A 21,876-nucleotide genomic window follows, 5' to 3' on the forward strand; every position below is an offset into this window, starting at 1 on the left:
ACGAAACCCCTTGAATTAATTCACACGGATGTATGTGATTTAAAAATGGTGCAAACTAGAGGCGGTAAAAAATACCTTATCACCTTTATAGATGATTGCACGAGATATTGCTACATTTATCTTTTAAGAAGTAAAGATGAAGCAATAGAAGCGTTCAAAAATTATAAGAACGAAGCTGAGAATCAACTTGGTTGTAAAATCAAAGCAATTCGAAGTGATAGAGGAGGAGAGTATGTAGCCCCGTTTGAGGAGTTATGCAACGCAAGTGGTATAATTCATCAAACAACTGCTCCATATTCACCACAATCTAATGGTGTAGCAGAACGCAAAAATCAAACTCTAAAGGAGATGATGAATGCGTTGCTACTTAGTTCAGGACTACCACATAACATGTGGGGGGGAGGCTATCTTGACAGCCAACTATATCCTGAACAAAATTCCACGCAAAGGTAAGGACACCACTCCTTATGAGTTGTGGAAAGGAAGGAAACCATCCTACAAATACCTCAAGGTGTGGGGGTGTTTGGCGAAAGTGATGGTTCCACCGCCCAAAGAAGTTACAATTGGACCTAAAACAGTCGATTGTATCTTCATTGGATATGCACTAAACAGTAGTGCATATAGATTCGTTGTTCACAAGTCTAAAATATCGACTATAACAGTAGGAACAACAATCGAGTCAAGGAATGCCGTATTTCTAGAAAATACATTTCCTTGCAAAGGCCAAGAAGAGATCACAACCAATTCTGAGAAAAGAATTGAAGATGGAGAGCCTGAATCGAGTAAGCGTGCAAGGCCTGATCCAAGTGATGCAGTTCTAAGACGTGGTAGTAGAGTCAGAACACCAAAAACATTTGGTCCTGACTACATTGCTCTTATGTTGGATGAAGAACCAACGTCAATAAAAGTAGCATTCGATGGCCCAGACGGGTTACATTAGAAAGAAGCTGTTCAAAGCGAAATTGATTCAATTTTGCTAAACCACACTTGGGTGCTGGTTGATTTGCCCGAAGGTGCAAAACCTTTAGGGTGCAAATGGGTGCTTAAAAGGAAATTTAAGGCCGATGGAACAGTGGATAAATTTAATGCCCGATTGGTTGTAAAGGGTTTTAAACAAAAGGAAGGACATGACTTCTTCGATACCTACTCACCTGTAACGAGGATTACATCTATCCGAGTGCTTCTCGCGATTGCTGCCTTGCACAATCTTGAGATTCACCAAATGGATGTTAAGACTGCGTTTCTAAATGGTGAATTAGAGAATGAAATCTATATGGAACAACCCGAAGGGTTTGTAGTACCTGGACAAGAGAAGAAGGTGTGCAAACTAATCAAGTCCCTATATGGATTGAAACAAGCGCTATTGCAATGGCACTTGAAATTTGATAATGTGATGTTATCAAATGGATTTAAAATCAACGAGTGTGACAAATGTGTCTATATTAAGAACACTGATAACGGATATGTTATAGTGTGTCTCTACGTTGATGATATGTTAATCATGGGTAGCAATACTCAAGTGATTAACGAAACAAAAGCCATGTAGAAGAGAAACTTTGACATGAAAGACATGGGTCTAGCAGATGTAATTCTTGGAATGAAAATTCTAAGAACATCTGATGGAATCATCTTAACCCAATCTCATTATGTTGAGAAGATTTTGAAGAAATTCAAAGCCTATGATGGCGTGCCGGTTAAGACTCCAATTGAACTCGATGTTCACTTGAGCAAAAATAAAGGCGAACCCGTTGCACAAGAAGAATATGCACGGGTCATTGGGTGCATTATGTATTTGACTAATTGCACTCGGCCGGACATTGCTTGTGCCGTAAACAAGTTGAGTCGATACACGAGTAATCCAAGCAAAGAGCATTGGAGAGCTCTTGTAAGGGTTTTGAGATATCTAAAACATACTCAAAATCATGGGCTACACTTTTCGAGATACCCCCCGGTACTTGAAGGGTACTGTGATGCCAATTGGATATCCGATAATAAAGATTCACTTTCAACAAGTGGATATGTCTTTACTATTGGGGGTGGTGCTGTCTCGTGGAAATCCACGGAACAGACATGTATAGCCCGTTCAACCATGGAATCGGAATTCATAGCTTTAGATAAAGCCGGTGAAGAAGCCGAATGGCTTAAAAACTTCCTTGAAGATATTCCAGGTTGGTATAAGCCAGTGCCACTAGTGTTGATTCACTGTGATAGCCAAGCGGCTATCGGAAGAGCAAACAATGGCTTCTATAACGGTAAGTCTCGACATATTCGTCGACGACATAATACCGTGAGGCATTTGATCACAACAGGCGTGATTACAATTGACTATGTAAAGTCAATAGATAATCTAGCGGATCCGCTAACCAAAGGGTTAAACCGTGATCAAATGAATAAGTTGCTAGAGGGAATGAGTTTGAAATCCACAAACTAAAGAACTGTCATAGTGGTAACCCAACCATGATGACTGGATATCCCAAGAACTTGGTTCAAAGGGACAACTAAGCTATGAGAGTTCGTGTGAAACACTCATTTACATCTATTCCCTAGAGAGCAATAGAGTGTTGGAAAACTTGCCTTGTGGTGAGGCTAAGTCCATGACTTTTAATGACTCCTAAGGATCTCAAGGAGATTGAGTTCTCAAGGAGACCGAGTAGGGCAAGATACTCGAGTAGGAATCACCTATGTAAGTGTGAAGTGTGGCCGCTTCAAATTACACACTTATGAATCCAAAGTGGTTTCCAAGGCCGCAAAGGACACAAAACGTGAGAACGGATGAGGTTGAGGTGTTTAAGTGTTAACACCATTGTCTCGGTGCACGCCGTGGGGGACTAGTTCAAAGCATCACGCTACTAGGCCGCCTGTGTATCCGATGGCGTTGACTATGGAAGGTTCAAAACTAAAAGTTACCTATCTTTATGCTTATATACCTCGTGAGGGTTGAACTTGTGTCTGCACGCATATGCATTTGGCAATTTCCACTCATGTGGGGGATTATTGAAATCATGAGTTGATTATGCCCAGTCAATGGACTTTGACCAATTAATTAATGTGACGAGACATTTGATTTTGTGAAATTAAATGATATAGCGTCGATCTACATTTTACGTAGATAAATGTAGTATATTCACTTTCTCAATTCCAATTTCCGGTGAGTGAGAAATAGTGGATTAAAGTGGGGCATAAATAGCTTTTAATAAAGCTAGGAGTTTAAGCTTAGGGAGTAATTAAACAAGTGTTAATTATCCCACATTGGAGAAGAGACACATCTTTTAATGTGTATAAATTAAATGACTTTATGTTACTTAATAATTATAGTGGACCAAGATGGGTGAAAGAGCACACACGCGCGAGCCCGAGCCCGTGCTCGTGGGCGTGGGCGCGGGGCTTGAGCTCGATCTTGATCTCGATCTCGATCCCAATCTTGATCTTGGACTTTGATCTTGGCAATTGGTCTTTGGGTGGTCTTTGGACTGTTCTTTGGGCTTGGTCGTGTGGCTCGGTGGTTGGGTTCGACCCTAGACTGGTCTAGTTCTTTTTGGACCACCACCGTTTCCACGTCAGCGAGCCAAGCTGGATGACACCTCGTAAGTATGACGCGGTTTATGCCAACGTGGCTGACACGTGATAGTCCACGTCGTGAATGAACCTAGAAGCTTCTAGATTCAACCTCTCTGCTCCATAACGGCTTGTAACGCCTCGTAGCCGACGATCGTTACGGTCTAGCAATGATGACAGCCATTATGGCTGTTGACCCCTGCAGTGGACCGAGCCTATTAATAGGCTAGCCATTCCATGCATTCTACACACTAACTTTCCACTAACTTTTATACTCCCTACGTCCGCGAATAGGAGTCCCATTTTTTCATTTTAGTCCGTCCGCGAATAGGAGTCCCGGTTCACTTTTGCCATAAATGGTAATAGGGTCTCACTTTCCACTAACTCATTTCACTCACATTTCATTTAAAACTAATATAAACATGTGGGACTCCTATTCCACTAACTTTTTTTCACCCACTTTTCTTAAAATTTCTTAAAACTCGTGCCGCCCATGAATGGGACTCCTAATGGCGGACGGATGGAGTATTAGTTTTATAATAAAATGTGAGTAGGAATGAGTTAGTGGAATATGAGGTCCACTACCATAAATGGTAAAAAGTGAAATGAGACAAATTTTGTGGGACAGACAGAAATAGAAAAATGGGACAATCTTTGTGTGACGGAGGGAGTATTAAGTTTTGTGTATAGATCTTTAATAGATTTACTTGTCAAAAAATCATTGATTGGCACACAAAATCATATATTAGTGAATAATTTCATCATAAGTTCAAATTATGTGGTGCAATTAACAATTGTTCCCGCATTGGATTATCAATTATAAATCTAATTTTTTTTTTGGATTCAACTTCCGTTTCATATCATTTGATGATGACACATCATATGTTTATGCATCCTATATTGATTGTGGATGATTACGTTCTGTAATTGGGATGAGATTGAGATTTACAAAACTGAAATTAGATTTCGCTACTTACGAATTTTGATTTGAAGTTGGATACAACACATGAATCTTGGGAAGAAGATGAAATTAGGTTTTTAATATCAGTTGATTGAAATGCTTCGATCAATTTTCGAATGGGATTCCAAACAAAATTCAAGAACTTCAAATTTTAGAAATCATCCATTGCCGTTGATCATATGCTTGAGCATCCAACCGTCCATGTTGATAAGCATGGGGTTTAATTAGAAGTTGAAATATTTCTTTTAGCTATAAAGAAATGCATGGACCGAAAATATAATGTTTAGAATTATGGATTTATGACTTTAATTGTTCAAGATATAAGTAGAAATAAGTTACTACCTCCGTACCGCATTAATTGTCACATTTGCCTTTTTATAGTACTAGTTTCACATCGGTGCGAAGCACGGTCCATTTTATTTTATTCGCTTGTTTAGTGTTAAATTGTGTTTATTTGTTTCATTACTATCATTTTTACATATTCTATGATATTTTTGGAACTCTCGTGAACTATTTTAATTTATTTTATATTACAGGAATATTATAATAATATATCATTGAATATTTCAATATGTATAAAATAAAATTTACGAACTCAGTACAATAAAAGTTAGAACATTGTTAGATCTCTATTATAAATAAAGTTATCATTTATAAACAAATATATATTTTTTATTTTAATAATTATAATTAAATTATGTTAACAAAGTTAACATACACTTTGAACATATTTAGTTCGATAGCAAAATAGAACATCAAGATATAAAAAATATAATTGCTGAGCTCCTAACTTTAATTGTAGGAGCCCCTAAGTTTAATTGTAGGAGCCCCTAAGTTTTATTTTACACATATTGAAATATTCAATGATATATTATAATAATATTCCTGTATTACAAAACAAATTAAAATGGGTCATGAGAGTTCCAAAAAATTCATAGAATATGTAAAAATGATAGTAATGAAACAACTGAACACAATCAAGCTAAGAATACAAAATCAATGAAATTAAAGTTGAAATTAACATGCCAAACTTAATTTAGTGACAAATGTTAAAATAGTAAAAACAAATCACAAATTAATATTATAAAAAATCAATAGGAATATAATAATATTTTATATCAATGCATATTGTTAAAGCTAAAAATATAATATAACCTTACACTACACTTAAGTCAAGAAATATAAACTAATACTAATAAAATAAATGTTTTGTGCTATATTTTTGTTTTTCCTATATCTACGCTTGTTTTTCTTCATCGACAACATGTTAGATTTTTTTTGCGCATCTTCAAATCTTTAGTATACCATTTTTTGGAGGTGTGATTTTTGTTCCTGAAATAGGGGAGAGTTATAAAAATTACATAACATCCAATGATATTTTACACCATAACCCACCGATAAAACTTACATACATAAAAAATCTTTCAATTTCTTGTAAGATAAAACATAGTAATAGTTCTGCGATTGTCAAGGAAAATAGAAAGAAGGAACTCATGGTCTATATCAAATATAATCTACGAAAATTAGTAGGTTTAAAAGATATTAAAAAAAAAATCAAATTCCTCAAAATGAGTAGATTTAAAGATATAAGATCAAAATTATCAGCAACATCAAACAAATACATTATTAAAAAAATAAAATAAAAAATGCATAAATTCATGGGAAATTAAAGGCAATGTGACATTGTGAATTTAGAATAAAATAATTCATATTAATAAAAAAAAAGAAAAAAAATCCAATCAAAGCGTTCAACAAAGAATATTATGAAAAAGATAGGAATATCAGAATTAAAATCTAGCTAACAACATATTTATAGTAAAAAATAGATGCCTCTCCATAACTTTTCACTTCCTCCATTTAGAAAAATGTTTTTACCTTCCAAATTTAAAACTTATAAGCATCCCCTTTAAATATGATAAATAAGTTAGAGAACTGAAAATTAAATATAAAAATTGATTAGTGGTCAAAGCTATAAGAACAGCATGAATCCTGAATCTATCCTATTTATGAGCCGGACAATTAGGAAAAAAAAACCCTTGAATATACAATCTATTCTATTGATGAGCCAGAAAAGTAGTGTTAATAAGAATAAGAAAACCCTATGCATGAAGATGAGAAACAAGCGTTACGTACCTTTCTTTGTGTCGGCGCAAAAGACGATCTGCGAAGGAAGATAGGGTTTTGGTTTTTGAAGAAGAAAATTCAGTTTACAATATTTATAATATTGACATTAGTATTCAATCGTTGTCATTATAGGCGATAAAAATGGACAATAATATATTTATGCCATTTTAATATATTGAACGAATTTATGAGATTTTACATATCATCTCCAGCAATAAGTTAAGGGTTCGTTTATGTTCTAAGAAAGTAATCTATTTTTAAAATTTTAAACTAATATTTATTTGATTTTTTATTTAATAAGAAAAGTGATAAAAATCTTGTTAACAAGGAAAATAACGCAAATTTATAACTAGAATTCTTGTTTCTTCTTAATTATCAAAATAATAGTAATGTTTATTATAATAATATCTAAATTATTTTTATATCGTAAATTAGTATAACTTATCAAACGGATCCTAATTTGACTTAAAATTACTTGGAGAGTAGAGTGTGAGTCTATTTTTATTTCATTGACAATAATATTTTTTTATTCTCACAGTTTATTCTAAAATTACTTTGGAGTATGTGTTGCAATTTGAAAATAATAATATAGTACCAACCAAGTACTAGTATAAGATTGATATCTTGTACGATATAAAATATGTTGAAGTCAAGCATATTATTAGGCCTTAACTTATTAATATAACACATTTTGAATGTTGAACAGCTTGAACTTCCTAACCATTGCAGGAAAAGAAAATTGTCAAAAGGTAACAACACGTTTTTGTAGATTCATAGTTGAATTTCATTCTTCAAACATCAAACTCGTTTAGTGAAAATTGATGAAACAAGATTACAAATTTATTTACTTTTCTAGCAAAATTAGTATTTATATTGAAAAAGCAAAATTAATTTGGTTCCAGTTCAAATAAGATTCCAACCCTTGATGCCCCAAAATCAAGACTTTTAGATATTTAAATAGCTAGCAACGTCAATACGATGTGGAATTATAACAAGAAAAATAAGGGAGGAAAGAACACAAACACAAAATAAACTTTAATTTCATACGAGTCAATTGTAAAATTAGACTTTTTTAAACAAGTGAAGTAGAAATATAAGCCACATGAAATTGGAGAAATATCACAGAAATGGGATCCAAACAATTGCAGTCAGCCTAGATAGGGTCTAATTTTCTTCCATTATTCTATATTCAAAAGCATGAATCATCAAAATCCCACCTAACTAACTAACTCTCTTATCAGTTGCAGAAGCCCCAAGAATTTATTTGATGCATATAATGTTACAAAAATCATACAAAGTGGGACTGAATCATGCAAGTAGTTGAAGACAGACCTCTATATCCAATATCCGAATCAGATCTCAGGGGCTTAATGAATACTTTCCGGGCTCGTTGTATGTCTTCTCCAACTGCTCCACTTTGATAATTTTGAAACCTCTGATCCTCACTTCTTCAGGCACTGAAGTATCCTTGTAATCGACTTTTTCAATGGCCCATCCGGCGTTGTGCACAGTTCCTCCTACTTTAACCTGTTGAGAAAATGACCAGTGATCAGGTTCAGGTTCCTTGTATCGTCAAAAAGAGCTGTTGTTGGCAATTGAGAGATTTACTGTAACATACCTCAGCATCGATAACTAGAGCTCCATCCAAGGCAAGATCCTGGAGAAAGATGCTTTGGCCCTTAATGGCAATGGTAGATCTTCCTTCCGGTAATACGAGAATGTAAGCCCCCATTTAGGACTCCATGCAATACGAGGCCATACGTCCACCTCCTGCCCATTGAATACATCTTGAACTGGGTCATTCACCTTGAAACCAGCCTGATAATGCAACAGCATGTTCAGTTGCAAGCTCAAACAACAGATTGGTAATGAGAAGAGCTTTAATTCTTTGGTAAAGCTAAGATACTTATGGGTAATGAACCAAATAGCAATCCAGTTTTGTGAGATATTGTTTTCTCTTATGCATACAAGGAAAAAATCACTGAGATAACAGCATTGCAAAACATATTTTTGATTCATGATGTTCCATGTCGAAAAACAATTAAATGATGTTTCCGTATAAATCTTTATATGTTTAGAATATGTAAGGAACAATGACCATCTGGAGAAAATCATCATAGCAAATATCAACAGTACTAACTTCTCTATAGTAAGATAGAATAACCTAAAATTAATGCATATTGTTCAATAACTGTAACACCCCAAAAATAAAAATAAAGGAGAAAAAAAAAACAAATAAATCTAATTAAATCTTTTCACTTGGTCAGATATATTTCTTCAAACCCTATCACCAAACTATTATCACATATCTCCATTCCCTAAAATCCCTCCAACAAACCCAACCCTATCACGTAATTTATTATATATATATCAACTATTAAATATCAATTTTAAATCTACAACCTATATGGGAACATATATATACCCGAACCATTCCACAAATTTTTAGCCTCCTTCCAAATTCTGGGAAAAACAAAGAGATAGCCAAAGGAGTGGAGCAGCCGTGAGTTTCCAGATTTTGCTTCACAAATTTTTGATCCATCAAACTAGAGGTATATTCAAGTCCGACGTTTGTTTTTCTCCATGGAATTATTTGTTCATATTCATGTTAGTTCATCCCCATGAAATTTTAAAATCCCAGAGTTCTGAAAAATGTTATCAACCATTAACAATTGATATCGAACTATTAGAAAACTTAATAAAAGATTAGTTTTGAGTGGAGAAAAAAAGGGGGAGGGACGGATCAGTTGTGAGAGGCGGCGCCGCTCGACTGAGGCACCGGCGACGACGGCTGGGCGGTGCTAAAGGGGTGACTGGCAGTGGCGGACGGCAGTTGCCTGAACGAGCTGGCGGCGGCGAGTTTTACCGACGGTGAGAAGAGACCGAGAGGAAGAAAGATGGAGGCACGCCTTGTACTACTGTTTTAGGATTTGAAGTTTCTGTTTTGAGACTTTAAATTGTGAGATGTGAATTGGGATTTATTTTTTGTAAAATTGAGAATAGGGAAAGGGAGAGTACAGAGGAGAGGAAGAGATGAGAAATTGAGAGTGAGCTTTGTAGAAGAATTGGCAGAGAGAGATGTTGGTTTGAGTTGGGTCTTTGGGCAGTAGACGTGTGGTGGCAGGGAGTATATAATGCTACTATTTCCTTTTCTTGGTTTAGCTTTAAAATGTTAGGCTATTTAATACTTTTGGTTGGGCCTTGTAAATTAAATAAATGGGTTGAAGGTTTCTGTTTAATTGCTCTGTAGTTTGCGCATAATAACTTCAGCTTGGCTAATTAAGAAAATTTTGAATAGGCGTTGGATTGGTTGTGCGAGATTATGTATGATCATCTCTATGAAAGAACGAGAAATAATTTGAGCACACGCACGTAGGATGCACGCATCGTTTTAAATTAAGTTATTTTGTAAAATCTAATTTTAGCATAATCATATTGTGTTAAAAAGGGTGAACTTTTGCACGTCGTTTGTGGTTGAAGCAGAAAGGGATTGACGAGTCAAGCGTTTGAGGTGAGCTTTCTTTTTAAATAAGGGCAATGCCCTAAGTATATTTTTATGTGAAAATTATACGAATATTTGTCATGCTGTGTTTTGTTTTATTCTATGGAACCTATCTGATGTGGCTTTTGCCATCCATGGATAATCGAATTCGGGTCTGTGTAGGGAGTGAGTCTCTATTCAGGCTAGTGTACACCTATGGAGATCGTGAGCCGTCTTTTGGGTCGGCCGGTCTAGTGACTTGGGATGTGGCCACGTTCCTTGTCATCAATGGATCAAATATGGTAGACATCTATGGGAAAATGGTTGATCAACCGAATTTTACGATAGAATTGATTTTAGTGTCTTGGGCGATTTTTAAAGTCAAAACCCCAAGGTCACTCAATGGTGGCATGATAAATACTTTTTATAAAATGTTTTCGGCATGAGTCCACTGAGTGCATCAAGTACTCAGCCCTGCATTTCTTTTTAAAAATGTGCAGGTTGAGTGTGACGGGTGCGGTGGGTGTTGAGCAAGACCGTTGAAGAAATTTAAGTGTTTAGAATGTGTCATGTCTTCACACGTGGCATATTCCTTCTCTCGAATGCTTCCGCTGAGTAGTCGTCTTTCTTTTGAGTTTTTGTATTGTTGAGATACTCTGATTTTATTCCAGCTATTCCCATTTGTTTCGGGCTATGGTTGAGTTGTGTTGTTTTCTCCTTTCTTCCCCGCTTCTTTAATCCTCCCCTAATCGCGATCAACCGTGTTTTCTATCCTTAGAAAATGCGGGCGTGACAAAGTGGTATCATATACGAACCTTGACTTAGCCTACAGCTCGCATCTTGCAAGGCAAGAATAGATTCAATGTAGTGCTGTAAGAAACACGTTCCTGTAGTAGATTCCAATGGCAGAGCCACCTGCAAGGGGTAGAATAATTATAAGTCAAATGAATTGAAGTTGAATATTTCCTGTAATAAGCACATGAAGAGGTTCTCAATGATAGTATTAGATAACACACATAAGCACAACAATCAATAAAAGTTCATAATCAGAACATCAAATAGAATGATTAACACCAGAAACAATTGCATAAATTTAGAAGACAGAACGAAGAGTTAGTTACTGATCCAAGCCTCTTGGCCTAGCGGTAAAGGGTGCTGGATACCGCGTCCATCCTGGAGGTCTCGAGTTCGAACCCTGGGTGGCGTAATTTGTCTTCCCTCTTTGTTATAGGAGTTGATTTGTAATTTCCTCTTTCATATATATGATATAAATATATGAAGTTAATTTTTAAAAAAAAAAACAAAAAACGAAGGGTTAGTTACTGATTGCGACGTGAATCGAACCGATTTCGTCGGGTCGGGTCGGTAAACGGCGGCGAGAGTTGGTTGAAAATCTGAAGAAGGTTCAGTAAATATTTAGTGAATCGAATTTATATTAATTTTCCCTCAAAAAAAGTAGATTACATAGTTTTTTATTCATGAAATTAGTTTTGGATTAATGGTAGATTGTGTCCATTTTGAAAGTTAGACGAGAAATGAGTAAATGAAATTTATGTAATCTCTTTTTGGTTTGTGGAGATTAACTTGTTTGCTGTGCTTGAAACATGTATACATATAAGTTCAAGATTTCCCAAGTTCTAAGTAATATCCTCAAAATAAGTTTAAAGCAATGTTTTTTTAGTATAACGATAAAATGTGTATAGACGAATAATTTGATTTAATCGGTTAGAAAAATTTAAGCAAATTAGTTTTAAAAAAAAATAGATACACAAATTTTATACTCCCTCCATTCCCGATGAAGAGTCACACTTTTCCATTTCGGTCTGTGAATGAAAAGTAGTTCTCACATTCCACTAATTCACTTCACTTACATTTTATTATAAAACCAATATTAAAAATGAGTTACACATTCCACTAACTTTTTCAACCAACTTTTCTTTACATTTCTTAAAATCTGTGTCTGGTCAAAGTGTGATTGTTAATCGAGGACGTTGGAAGTAATTCGATTGTGACTGAATTAGCCGAAATAGCCTTAAATAACTATACTAAATCAATTTTTAAATTTGGTTTGTTATTCTATAAATAGCACTAAAGAGCATTTAGATACACACTAAAGAAATGACGTAACACGAATATAGAAAAAGATGAAGAAAAGGGTCACGGGGTAAATTTATTTTTTCCAATGTAGAAAATAGAAATCTTTACAAAAGCCAAAAAAGTTGATGAATGATGATTGTATATGTAACTGAGATTGCCTCTAGTTGGCATATTCCAAGGAACATCCTCTCTTTACTTTTTAAACGACGTTAAATTATTTATTATTCTTCACCAGAAAAGTGGCTTCGAATCAAAGCTATCGAAAAGAATTCAGTGCCAAACCCATGTACATTGATTCCTCCTAAAAAATGTATTTTTATCTATTTTTTTTTATTTATTCTAAGAGTGTGAAACATGCCACACCTTCGCTGAGATGGACGCATCCCACACGAGCAACCGGAGAGCGGCGTGTAATACAACCGGCAACGACGCGCGCTTCTCGTGCTCTTAAGCACACGTTGCCAACGCCCTTTGTATAACTGAAAGTCGAGATCGAATACCATCAACACTTTCTGTATTCCGCTACGGATACATACCTAAGCAGCTTGTTCCCAGAGTACATCAAGCTAACGTCGCACGTTTACCTTTTGCTTCCCTCGACTGCACATAGTTTACAAGCACGTATAAGATCACACTAGATGTCATGGTTAGAGATAAGTAGGCACAGAGAGAGAGAGAGAGAGGACCTGTGCAGCGGTTGATCGCTTTGAATCAAGAAACTCGCTGTAGATATCATACAACCTTCGCTTCTCAGCTTCTGATACCGACGGTTTAGCATTGGACGCGATGGACTTCAAGAGAGCATTCGTGATTACAGGCATCTTTTTAGTTGTGCTGACATCGTTGTTATCTAAAAGCTCGTGAACTGCTTCAAGCTGTGTGTCAGAGAGAAGGGCTTGAAGATCAGCTCCACTGAAGCCTTCAGTAATTTGAGCTACGTGATCCAAGTCGACATCACCGTCCATTGGTAACTGCAGTGGTTCTCGGATTAGTCATTAGTGAGTTGTGTAAACACAAATTCTTATGGTCCAGAAGACTGAAACCACTAAAAACTTCTTACTCCACGAAGAAGAAATCACCGACAAAAAGAATAAACGTCTACAAATTGCAGATATAGGTGCTTACCTTTCTTGAGAGGACCTTAAGAATCTCCAACCTCTCCTGGTGTGATGGAAAATCACAAAATAAAATTCGGTCCAGCCTACCAGGCCGTAGAAGTGCAGCATCAAGCAAATCTGGTCGACTGGTTTTCAGCAAGCCATGTGTTACAAAAATAGTATCAAAATGAAGCTTCTAAGTGATAGTAACTTTTCAGATTATTTACATAACATATAACAGGTCATTCGATTCTGCACTGAGAAAAGTTCATTACATCAACATATAAAGATAACTTCTGAAGAGGAGAGCTTACCTAGTAGCAGCAAAAACAAATACACCAGTCAAGACTTCAACACCATCCAATTCTGTTAGAAACTGGCATATAATGTGACGAAGGTATTGGTAGCTGAGGCAGAACAGCAAAATAAATATTAGGTTGAGCGGGATGAAGGAACTGACCTGATTGACAACTCTATCAGTTACACCGGTATTATCATGTCCTCTCTTCGGAGCAATAGAATCAAATTCATCAAAAAAGAGAAGGCAGGGAGCTGCTGCAGCTGCTTTTGAGAAGATATCCCGAACCTAAAATAGTTTATTCATGCAGTCAGTTGCTTCTCAATACCTAAAAATAGCTTGTTTTTAAAATCTCTCTTTAAGATCTCAGGGCTGTGCGACAACTTCCAGGCCCAGCTTTGATATAGCAACGCCAAATAGCTTCATGCATTATATGAAAAAGTACATCTGAATGAATTTTACGTATAACCCTAACTGACCATAAACAGGACATTGGGATGTCTAGTTGCTCAGGTATAATAGTCTAACAAAAGAAAATATAGACTGCTATAAGGAAAACCACACTATATAAAGGCCCTATATTTCTTGACATTCTAGTGCAAACCACCATAGAAATGAACTCTAGATCCAGATTTCGAATAATAGTATCAAGTTGAAGCCACTTCCAGTATTGTATTTGTACCCAATGGCTGATGCACTTGGTAACATGCATGCTAACAATTATAAGGTATGAAGTAGTATTCAAGGGGATGAAATGAAAACTAAAAAGACAAAATACAGATGCATATCGTCTCCAAAAGTAGATAATGAAATCTATACAAGGCAGCTCATATCTTACAGCTTGTTCAGAAGCACCAATATACTTGTTAAGCAATTCAGGCCATTTCACTGAGATGAACCTTAGTGAACATGCTGCAGCAGCTGCACCAACAATATGTGTTTTCCCACAACCAGGAGGACCATATAAGAGAACATTGGATCGCAATCTTAATGGTGCTTGTGCAAATATGTTGGGAAATTTTGAAGGTAGCTCAATCATCTGATACAAAATACAATACACCATTAATCAATCTATAGCCAATATGTACCATGTGAAGTAACAGCCTCAAATAATTAACATCCATATGTTTTTAACAGACACCGCAAAAGCCATATCCAGCATGGAAATTACAGAAAAGCGAGAAAGAATAATTTGTTTTAGATAAGGAGCAAGCAAATTCAGAAAGTTATTTGCAGGATTGAAGAATTTAAGCATAAAGGCAGTGAAGAGGTTTCTACAGTAGAACAATAAATAACAGGATGCCACTGAAAATTTCAAAACATGCACAGAATTCTGCTTCTGTCAAACAAATACTCCCTCCGTCCCAAGATATTAGACTAGTATACCATTTTGGGGTGTCCCAACATACTTGAGCACTTTCCATTTTTAGAAAAAGTTCTCTCTCATAATAATTTAAATATTATATCTTCTCTTTCTAACTAACACACAAAATAAAAGCTCCTAAATTCCTGTGCCCAAAAGAAGTGAGTCTATTATCTTGGGACGGAGGGAGTAACTCTTTTTCCCTTCTTGTTACTTTAAAGTCCAGTAGTAAATTCAAGATGTGTTTTGTTAGGTTAGAGATCTTCAAAACCACGATCCAGGTCAATATCATCCATGAAAAATGACATTAAATTCACTGCTAATGAGAAACTTGAAAACATCAGAGTTATATTATTATATTGGACATAGCTGTTTCTGGTCTACTATATCAATTTAAGATCACTGAACCAATTTAAATGCAATTCGAGAAGAGCAAACTCAAAATCAGATGAGAAGCTAGCTGAAAAATTAATGTCAATTGTCAAAGTCCAATGGATGAGAACACTTGGAAGAAACATTCAATACTACTATGTTACACAATCGGGAGGTTTTTTTACTGTTACCAGAGTTCAATATTATTTCATTCGCTTTTGCGAATTATAAAGAAATATCATCCTTAAAAGATCAACTTATTAGTATCATCTAAAAGCAAATAGTCACACAAAACTGGTGTCAGTTTTTGAGATGGACGATTGAAAGAATAAAAACTCTATATCTACAGAAAAATACCTCTTTAATAGCATTTCGAATGTCATTAAGACCACCAACATCTTCCCAACCAGAGCGACCACCTTCTTTAGCTGGTTTAGTGATGTCTCGCATGGCCACCGGTAGAAAATTTTCCATTGCTTGCTGAAAGTCATCCCAAATCAAAGTAGGCTTTCTATTATCTTTAGATCCCAAATTAGCAGATAATGAGCGACCAATGGCTGCATGCACGGATCGGTCTACCAGTATTTCCTGAAGTATATAATTTGCATATGAGTATATTTTGGCCAAAATTTGTTGTCACTGAACCAGTTGAATTTCATCCATATAGCAGTAAGTTGTATATAAGTTTTTTAGCAATGACTTACCAGATCATAAGCATCATATCCATCACATTTTGATGCTATATCTGACAGGAGATCATCAGAACATTGCAATGATCGTTTCTCCATCTCATGCTTCAATATAGCTGACCGTTCAGCAGCTGCAGGTGCAGGAAGATTGATATGAAAGTCAAACCGTCCTGAATTCAATCAATTCTAGCTGTCAGATAAAGTCATAAAAGAAAACAATTATTCAAAGAAGAACAATTATTTTTACTTAATGCAGAATAACGCACCAGAACAGCTCAAGCTCTGTTGAAAATTAGTCAGGGATTGCACAGTAGCAATGAATGCAATGGGACCAGTCCCACAAAAGCTCCTTTGCTTTCCCTACAAGCATGAGAGCAAAAAAACGTTATGTCAAATATAAAAGAAATGTATCCACCTGGAAATAGCCATCATCTAATGAGGAATCAATATGCACTATTAAACATGATACAACAAATAATAAGTAACATGTGGTATCTTTATCTTGAGGAAAAACATGTGACATCTAGTTGAAATGGAGCAAATGCAGAGAGAGAGAGAATGAAGCTACCTACTAGGAAAGCATGAGGTGGGTTAAGATCAATGCATGGAGCTCAAAAAGGACTAAAATATTTTCACTTACATGAAGTAACTTATTTTTTGTAAATATAAGATCACAATTATTCTAGGTCAAAAAACATGAAGCTTCAGTGGGTCAACTCCCAGTTTCAGAGAGACGATAACAAACCATCAGAGTCATAAGAGAGAGGGAAAGAGAGAGAGAGAGAGAGAGAGAGAGAGAGAGAGAGAATTTCAAATAACAAATTCATCTTGCCTCATCTAATATATCAGCAAGAAACTCAATGAATGCTGCAGAAGATGATGAAGGTTGAGACCCCTCCAGATCCGAGGAAGATGCAACAAGGCTGTCAAGATCATCCAAGATGATGACAGAAGGTGCATGAACCAGTGCTTCAGAGATGTTGCTAGAAAGTTCTTGACGAATAGTTGAAGGCTTCTCCAGAGTGAGCCTAGAACAAGAAACAAAGACTCTGCAAAAGGGAACCCTCTATCCAATCAGGTTCAAGCAGCAACAAGAGGTAGGTAAGACCCAAATTCTTGATGATAAAATTAAATCAGAAAATTCTTACACATGTGCCAAAATATCTTTACAGCCTTCAATATATTTTGCAGAGGCTTTAGCCAATAATGTTTTTCCAGAACCCTACAAAACAAAATTTTCCAGCACATGATAATAATCTGGCTTCATGAAGGTAAGGTAACAGAATTATATATTTTAACTTTTCTCTAATAGATAAGTTGACATTGTTTGATCATGTGCAGAGGGCACAAAATATGATCCAATTTCCATAAATCCCAGATTCCAGGCCATGGAGCAGTTGGATAAAGGTGTTAAAGGTTTCTACACCTTGAATTAAGAGATACCCCTGAAGTTTTTCCCAACCTTAAACATGCATATTTATATAGTCTATTCAACTTTTCTTTAAGAAAGATACAGGCAAAAGATGCCAAAATAAATCATTCTAGAAAAATATTTGCTTTAAAAGGCCTCAAATGAGCTAGTTTTGGTGAGACTTACTGCAGGTCCGCATATTAGAATATGCCCAGGCAACGGCAGATTATAGATACTGAACAACATTCCAGAAGTAGGAGATAACAAAGAGATCAACCCTGAAGGTTGTTAAACAAGTTAGATGAAATACTTCACAATATAGGAGTATATAATAGCAAAAAATCAAAATAGGTACAGTACATATTCCTGTAGCCAAACCATGAAAAAATGGCCTACGGAACCAAAGTTGTATCAGGAAATTGACATAATTCTTACTCCCTCCGTTCCATAGTAGTAGAGTCATTTCATTTTGCGCACTCGTTTTGAAAAAATAATTATAAATAGTTTAAATGGAGAAAAAGTAAAGTAAGAGAGATAATATTGTAGATAAGACTCTTCTCTACATTATTCTCTCTCTTACTTTACTTTCTCTCCACTTTAATTATTTATTATCATTTTTTCAAAACGAGTGCAGAAAATGAAATGACTCTACTACTGTGGAACGGAGGGAGTATGATGTACATGGATATGGTGCTGGGAGTTTAGTGGTCTAAGGTGACAACCTTCTTTGAGAATATGCACCTTTACCTATGCAAATTTTCAAGACTTCACTCAATTCAGAGACAACTTAATCACATACATTACCTGTAGCTTATTTGGGCTTTAAATAGAGCTATACAGTTACAGTTTAGTGGTTGATGGAAAGTTTTTCATCTTATGGTCTCCTATAGACCTCCTAAGCAGTAACTTTAGAATCCCACAAAAAAAAACCCATTCCATCACAAAAGATTGAACATACGACACTTTCATAAAGTTTGTCTTCTAGGAAGTCCTATAGCAAGAAAATCATTATAGCAAACCAGTAACTAGGCAACGAATCCCCTCCTTGGGGATCTAGTAGGCAGTCATCAGTAGTCTCACACAAGTACAGACATGTTAATCCCATACAGAAATTTCAGTAGCATACATAATTATATTATGATGGAAATGAAAAGTTAACTAGGTAAAAAAATACCTACTGTGATTTACATCAGATGGAGCTGTACCCATCCAGTCCAATGAAGAACTTGAAGCACAAAGGACATTTCCAGGAAATACTGAAGGGGCAACATGAGAGAATAACATATCACCCAGCTGCAGCTTCTCTAGCAACATGTCTAAAGTTTTTGAAGAAAAGTTGCTCCCGCAGTCTTTGTCAAATGCAAGTTCATAGGTATTATAGACTCCATCATGCAAAGATTCATCAACAAGTGACAGCATATAAAGGATATCAACCCATGCATCTTCAGCCTGGTTTCTGTTTCTGGGGAAACTTTTACCAGATGTTTGTATCTTGCAATTTATAGGCAAACTCTCATATTTGACTTTTAAATGAAGTAAGTTTTTGCTTCCTATAACCAATGAGCTTACGTCTTCTGCTGAATTTGAAGCAAAAGTTTCAAGCTGGGCTATACACCTCACACGTAAAAGATCTGATAAACCATTTCTATGACCAAGTTTCCTGTGTCTTTCCCTAGTCTTAGTAGCTGTGGCTTCAACCTCATCATGAGAAAGTCCAGAAGAAAGTGCGGCAACAACCTTGTCGTGCATAGACCAATCACTAACACCCAGTTCTGCATTTGAACTAATACTATCAAGACTATCTTTTTGTTTATGGTGCTCGCGGTTGCTTGCAACTTCTGGGCTGTTATTCTCCATAAACTGATTCTTTTCAAATATCTTGAAATGATATGGTGAAATAGAAAAGGGAGGTATGTCTTTTTTTGCACTAGTGATACACCCTTTAACATGTACCCCTGAAATAAGAGCAGAGTAAATGAATATCACTAACTTAAATAAAGCCAAAAAAAAGACCAAAAAAATTAGGGTATTGTGAGTCGTGACAACTGACAAGTTAACAAAACAAAGACGAACTTACTCGTTTTGATTTTAATTCAACTAGAAATGTTACTCAATACTTTGAAGAATTAACTTACATGAGTGTAATTCTACCCCCAAATACAGGCGAAGAGACTGAGCTAGCATTATGTGCCCTTTTGACACTGATTCACATAATAATAGATGGACGATGAGATGCTGGGGGGAATTCCGCTTATCGTTATGAATCCCATTATTGGCTTCATTTTCATTTGATTTGCTTCTAGATTGCAGCTTTTTCTTGTTATTTTTGGATAGAGACCGTGGAGATATCTCTACAAGCTGACAAGAACTGAAAGAATATTTCTTAGCTGTTTCTGGATGGACATAAACACCAAATGTGAGTACTACGTCCATTTCAACACCATTTTCCTCATATTTATAAACTGACTTATTATCTGAATCTTGGATCCGAAGTTGTGCTTTAGCAATTGTGTGACCCTCATCTGGAGATTGCAGGGACGGACTTTTACGTCTCTTCGGAGCTACTGCAACTTCAGTTCCAGGAACAAGTTGAACTGGAAACAATCTCACATGTAAAATAACAAGCATAAAAAATGATAATCTACTTAATAGAAGTATGTTCACAAGAGTTTTCGTTGAATGGAAGAGGATAATAAGAGGCCTTAAACTGGCACAATATAACAAGTAATGCATAACCCAAACATGAAAGGAGAACTGCTTCGAAAGTAGAACAAAGAAAAAGAAAAAAAACGGAATAGGAATACGATTTCCAGGATTCCAGAAACTAAAGCAATGCAGTTACCTACTGGATTCTGGGGAAAGATTGACATAACAAGAAATGTGACAACTGTTTGTCCATGCAACCACAATGGAAATTTCATTTGTTCGTGTACAACTCCAACCTGTATGCAGCCAAATTTGAGTTAATAAAAGTTTGCACAACATTTAACACATCAAATTCTCAAAAATAACATGAACCACACCTAAATCAATTCCAAACTTCTTAAAAACAGACTATCAAACTCTCCCTAACAAGAGGCATTCTCTTAAACTCAGAATTGCAGCCCCTAACTAATACACACGAACTCAGACCATAACTCCTACTTCAAAATTACTACTATGTTCCACCTTACTGTACAGTAATTCGAATGCACAGAAGCACAATTGAACCAAGACAGAATCAATCAAATCACCTGCTTCAAAATAACACTTTCAGCAAGCTCCGAATTGAGCTCCAGAATCTCCCAATCATCCTCCGTGAGCGGCTCAACCGTCACAAGCGTAGCTTTAGGCAAATTACTGATCACACGCACTTTAACCGAGGTCCGATCGCTCAATCCAATGCAATCCGCATAGTGACGAGCTATCTGCAAAAATTCACCCCCGCGCCCAAACCGCAAATTCAGATAAGTAAGAACACCACTCTCCAATCAAAACTAACTTAAAGCTCTACCTCAATTGAGGAAGGGGAATTCGATGCGGCGCCGCACCACGCGACTTGCCAGAGGCGATCGTCGGAGCGGAGCTCGAGCGCTAGAATTGGAGGGAGGTAACCGGTCTGAAGGGTTTGGATGAGGGAGAGAGGGAGAGAGACGAAGCAGCTCTCGATTCCTCCCACTGCTCTCACCTCAAACTCCATAGCTGAGCAGCTTCAATTTTTGTTCACTTTCAGAGCTGAAGAAATTGTTTTTAATCTTTTATATACTCTATGAGTGATGAAGTTGCCTGCGGAAGTTTAAATACGGTTCTCTGCGGTAAACCAAGGACCCGTTTTATAGGTGATAAACCAAGGTTAAGGTTGGTGAGACCCACCACAATCCAATGTTTGATACAATTTTTCAGCCTGGATAAATGCAATCCAAGGCCCGAAAAAAATTGCGGCGGCCCGCCAGGCCCGCGTGAATAGTGCCCGTTTTCACTATTGGGCTTAGTTAATGTGACCCACAAAATTTGTGGGTTTATTTTATCCTCTTGTGGGTTTATTTTATCCTACATAAATCCTACATTTGGCCCGAAAATTTTATCCTATGTTAATCCTCTTGCTATCACCCATAAGGACCCGTTTTATAGGTGATAAACCAAGGTTAAGGTTGGTGAGACCCACCACAATCCAATGTTTGATACAATTTTTCAGCCTGGATAAATGCAATCCAAGGCCCGAAAAAAATTGCGGCGGCCCGCCAGGCCCGCGTGAATAGTGCCCGTTTTCACTATTGGGCTTAGTTAATGTGACCCACAAAATTTGTGGGTTTATTTTATCCTCTTGTGGGTTTATTTTATCCTACATAAATCCTACATTTGGCCCGAAAATTTTATCCTATGTTAATCCTCTTGCTATCACCCATAAGGACCCGTTTTATAGGTGATAAACCAAGGTTAAGGTTGGTG

General features: G+C 36.3%; 2 protein-coding genes and 1 long non-coding RNA gene across 7 annotated transcripts; 1 reads left to right on the forward strand and 2 right to left on the reverse strand.

Annotated features, from left to right (window-relative positions):
• Positions 1 to 7,660: 7,660 nt before the first annotated feature.
• On the reverse strand, positions 7,661 to 9,766 carry LOC121780067 (UDP-sugar pyrophosphorylase-like). Of its 2 annotated transcripts, XM_042177595.1 has the most exons (3): positions 9,066 to 9,766; positions 8,259 to 8,458; positions 7,661 to 8,167 (listed from the first exon to the last, which is right to left on the reverse strand). In XM_042177595.1, exons 2-3 carry the CDS (start codon positions 8,370 to 8,372, stop codon positions 8,000 to 8,002), a joined length of 282 nt encoding a protein of 93 aa, XP_042033529.1. In that variant the 5' UTR covers positions 8,373 to 8,458; positions 9,066 to 9,766; the 3' UTR covers positions 7,661 to 7,999. The 2 variants fall into 2 exon arrangements, with proteins under 2 accessions (XP_042033529.1, XP_042033528.1); XM_042177594.1 differs by having other exon boundaries at positions 8,259 to 9,766.
• Positions 9,062 to 10,365, forward strand: LOC121780069. The gene is made up of 3 exons (XR_006045976.1): positions 9,062 to 9,192; positions 10,089 to 10,151; positions 10,305 to 10,365. It is a non-coding gene; the product is annotated as an uncharacterized LOC121780069 (long non-coding RNA).
• Positions 10,366 to 12,266: 1,901 nt separating this feature from the next.
• On the reverse strand, positions 12,267 to 21,233 carry LOC121780066 (peroxisome biogenesis protein 1-like). 4 transcript variants are annotated; one of them, XM_042177590.1, is made up of 17 exons: positions 20,942 to 21,230; positions 20,682 to 20,855; positions 20,291 to 20,390; positions 19,584 to 20,042; positions 18,627 to 19,403; positions 17,635 to 17,726; positions 17,186 to 17,259; positions 16,870 to 17,086; positions 16,304 to 16,397; positions 16,053 to 16,207; positions 15,706 to 15,936; positions 14,452 to 14,652; positions 13,776 to 13,901; positions 13,630 to 13,691; positions 13,344 to 13,461; positions 12,905 to 13,189; positions 12,267 to 12,818 (listed from the first exon to the last, which is right to left on the reverse strand). In XM_042177590.1, exons 1-17 carry the CDS (start codon positions 21,125 to 21,127, stop codon positions 12,780 to 12,782), a joined length of 3,390 nt encoding a protein of 1,129 aa, XP_042033524.1. In that variant the 5' UTR covers positions 21,128 to 21,230; the 3' UTR covers positions 12,267 to 12,779. The 4 variants fall into 4 exon arrangements, with proteins under 4 accessions (XP_042033524.1, XP_042033526.1, XP_042033525.1 ...); XM_042177592.1 differs by lacking the exons at positions 12,267 to 12,818; positions 12,905 to 13,189 and having other exon boundaries at positions 13,630 to 13,681; positions 20,942 to 21,233; XM_042177591.1 differs by lacking the exons at positions 12,267 to 12,818; positions 12,905 to 13,189 and having other exon boundaries at positions 13,344 to 13,453; positions 20,942 to 21,232.
• Positions 21,234 to 21,876: the final 643 nt, after the last annotated feature.

The sequence above is a fragment of the Salvia splendens genome, chromosome 19, assembly GCF_004379255.2.
Source record: "Salvia splendens isolate huo1 chromosome 19, SspV2, whole genome shotgun sequence".
Lineage (NCBI taxonomy): Eukaryota > Viridiplantae > Streptophyta > Magnoliopsida > Lamiales > Lamiaceae > Salvia > Salvia splendens.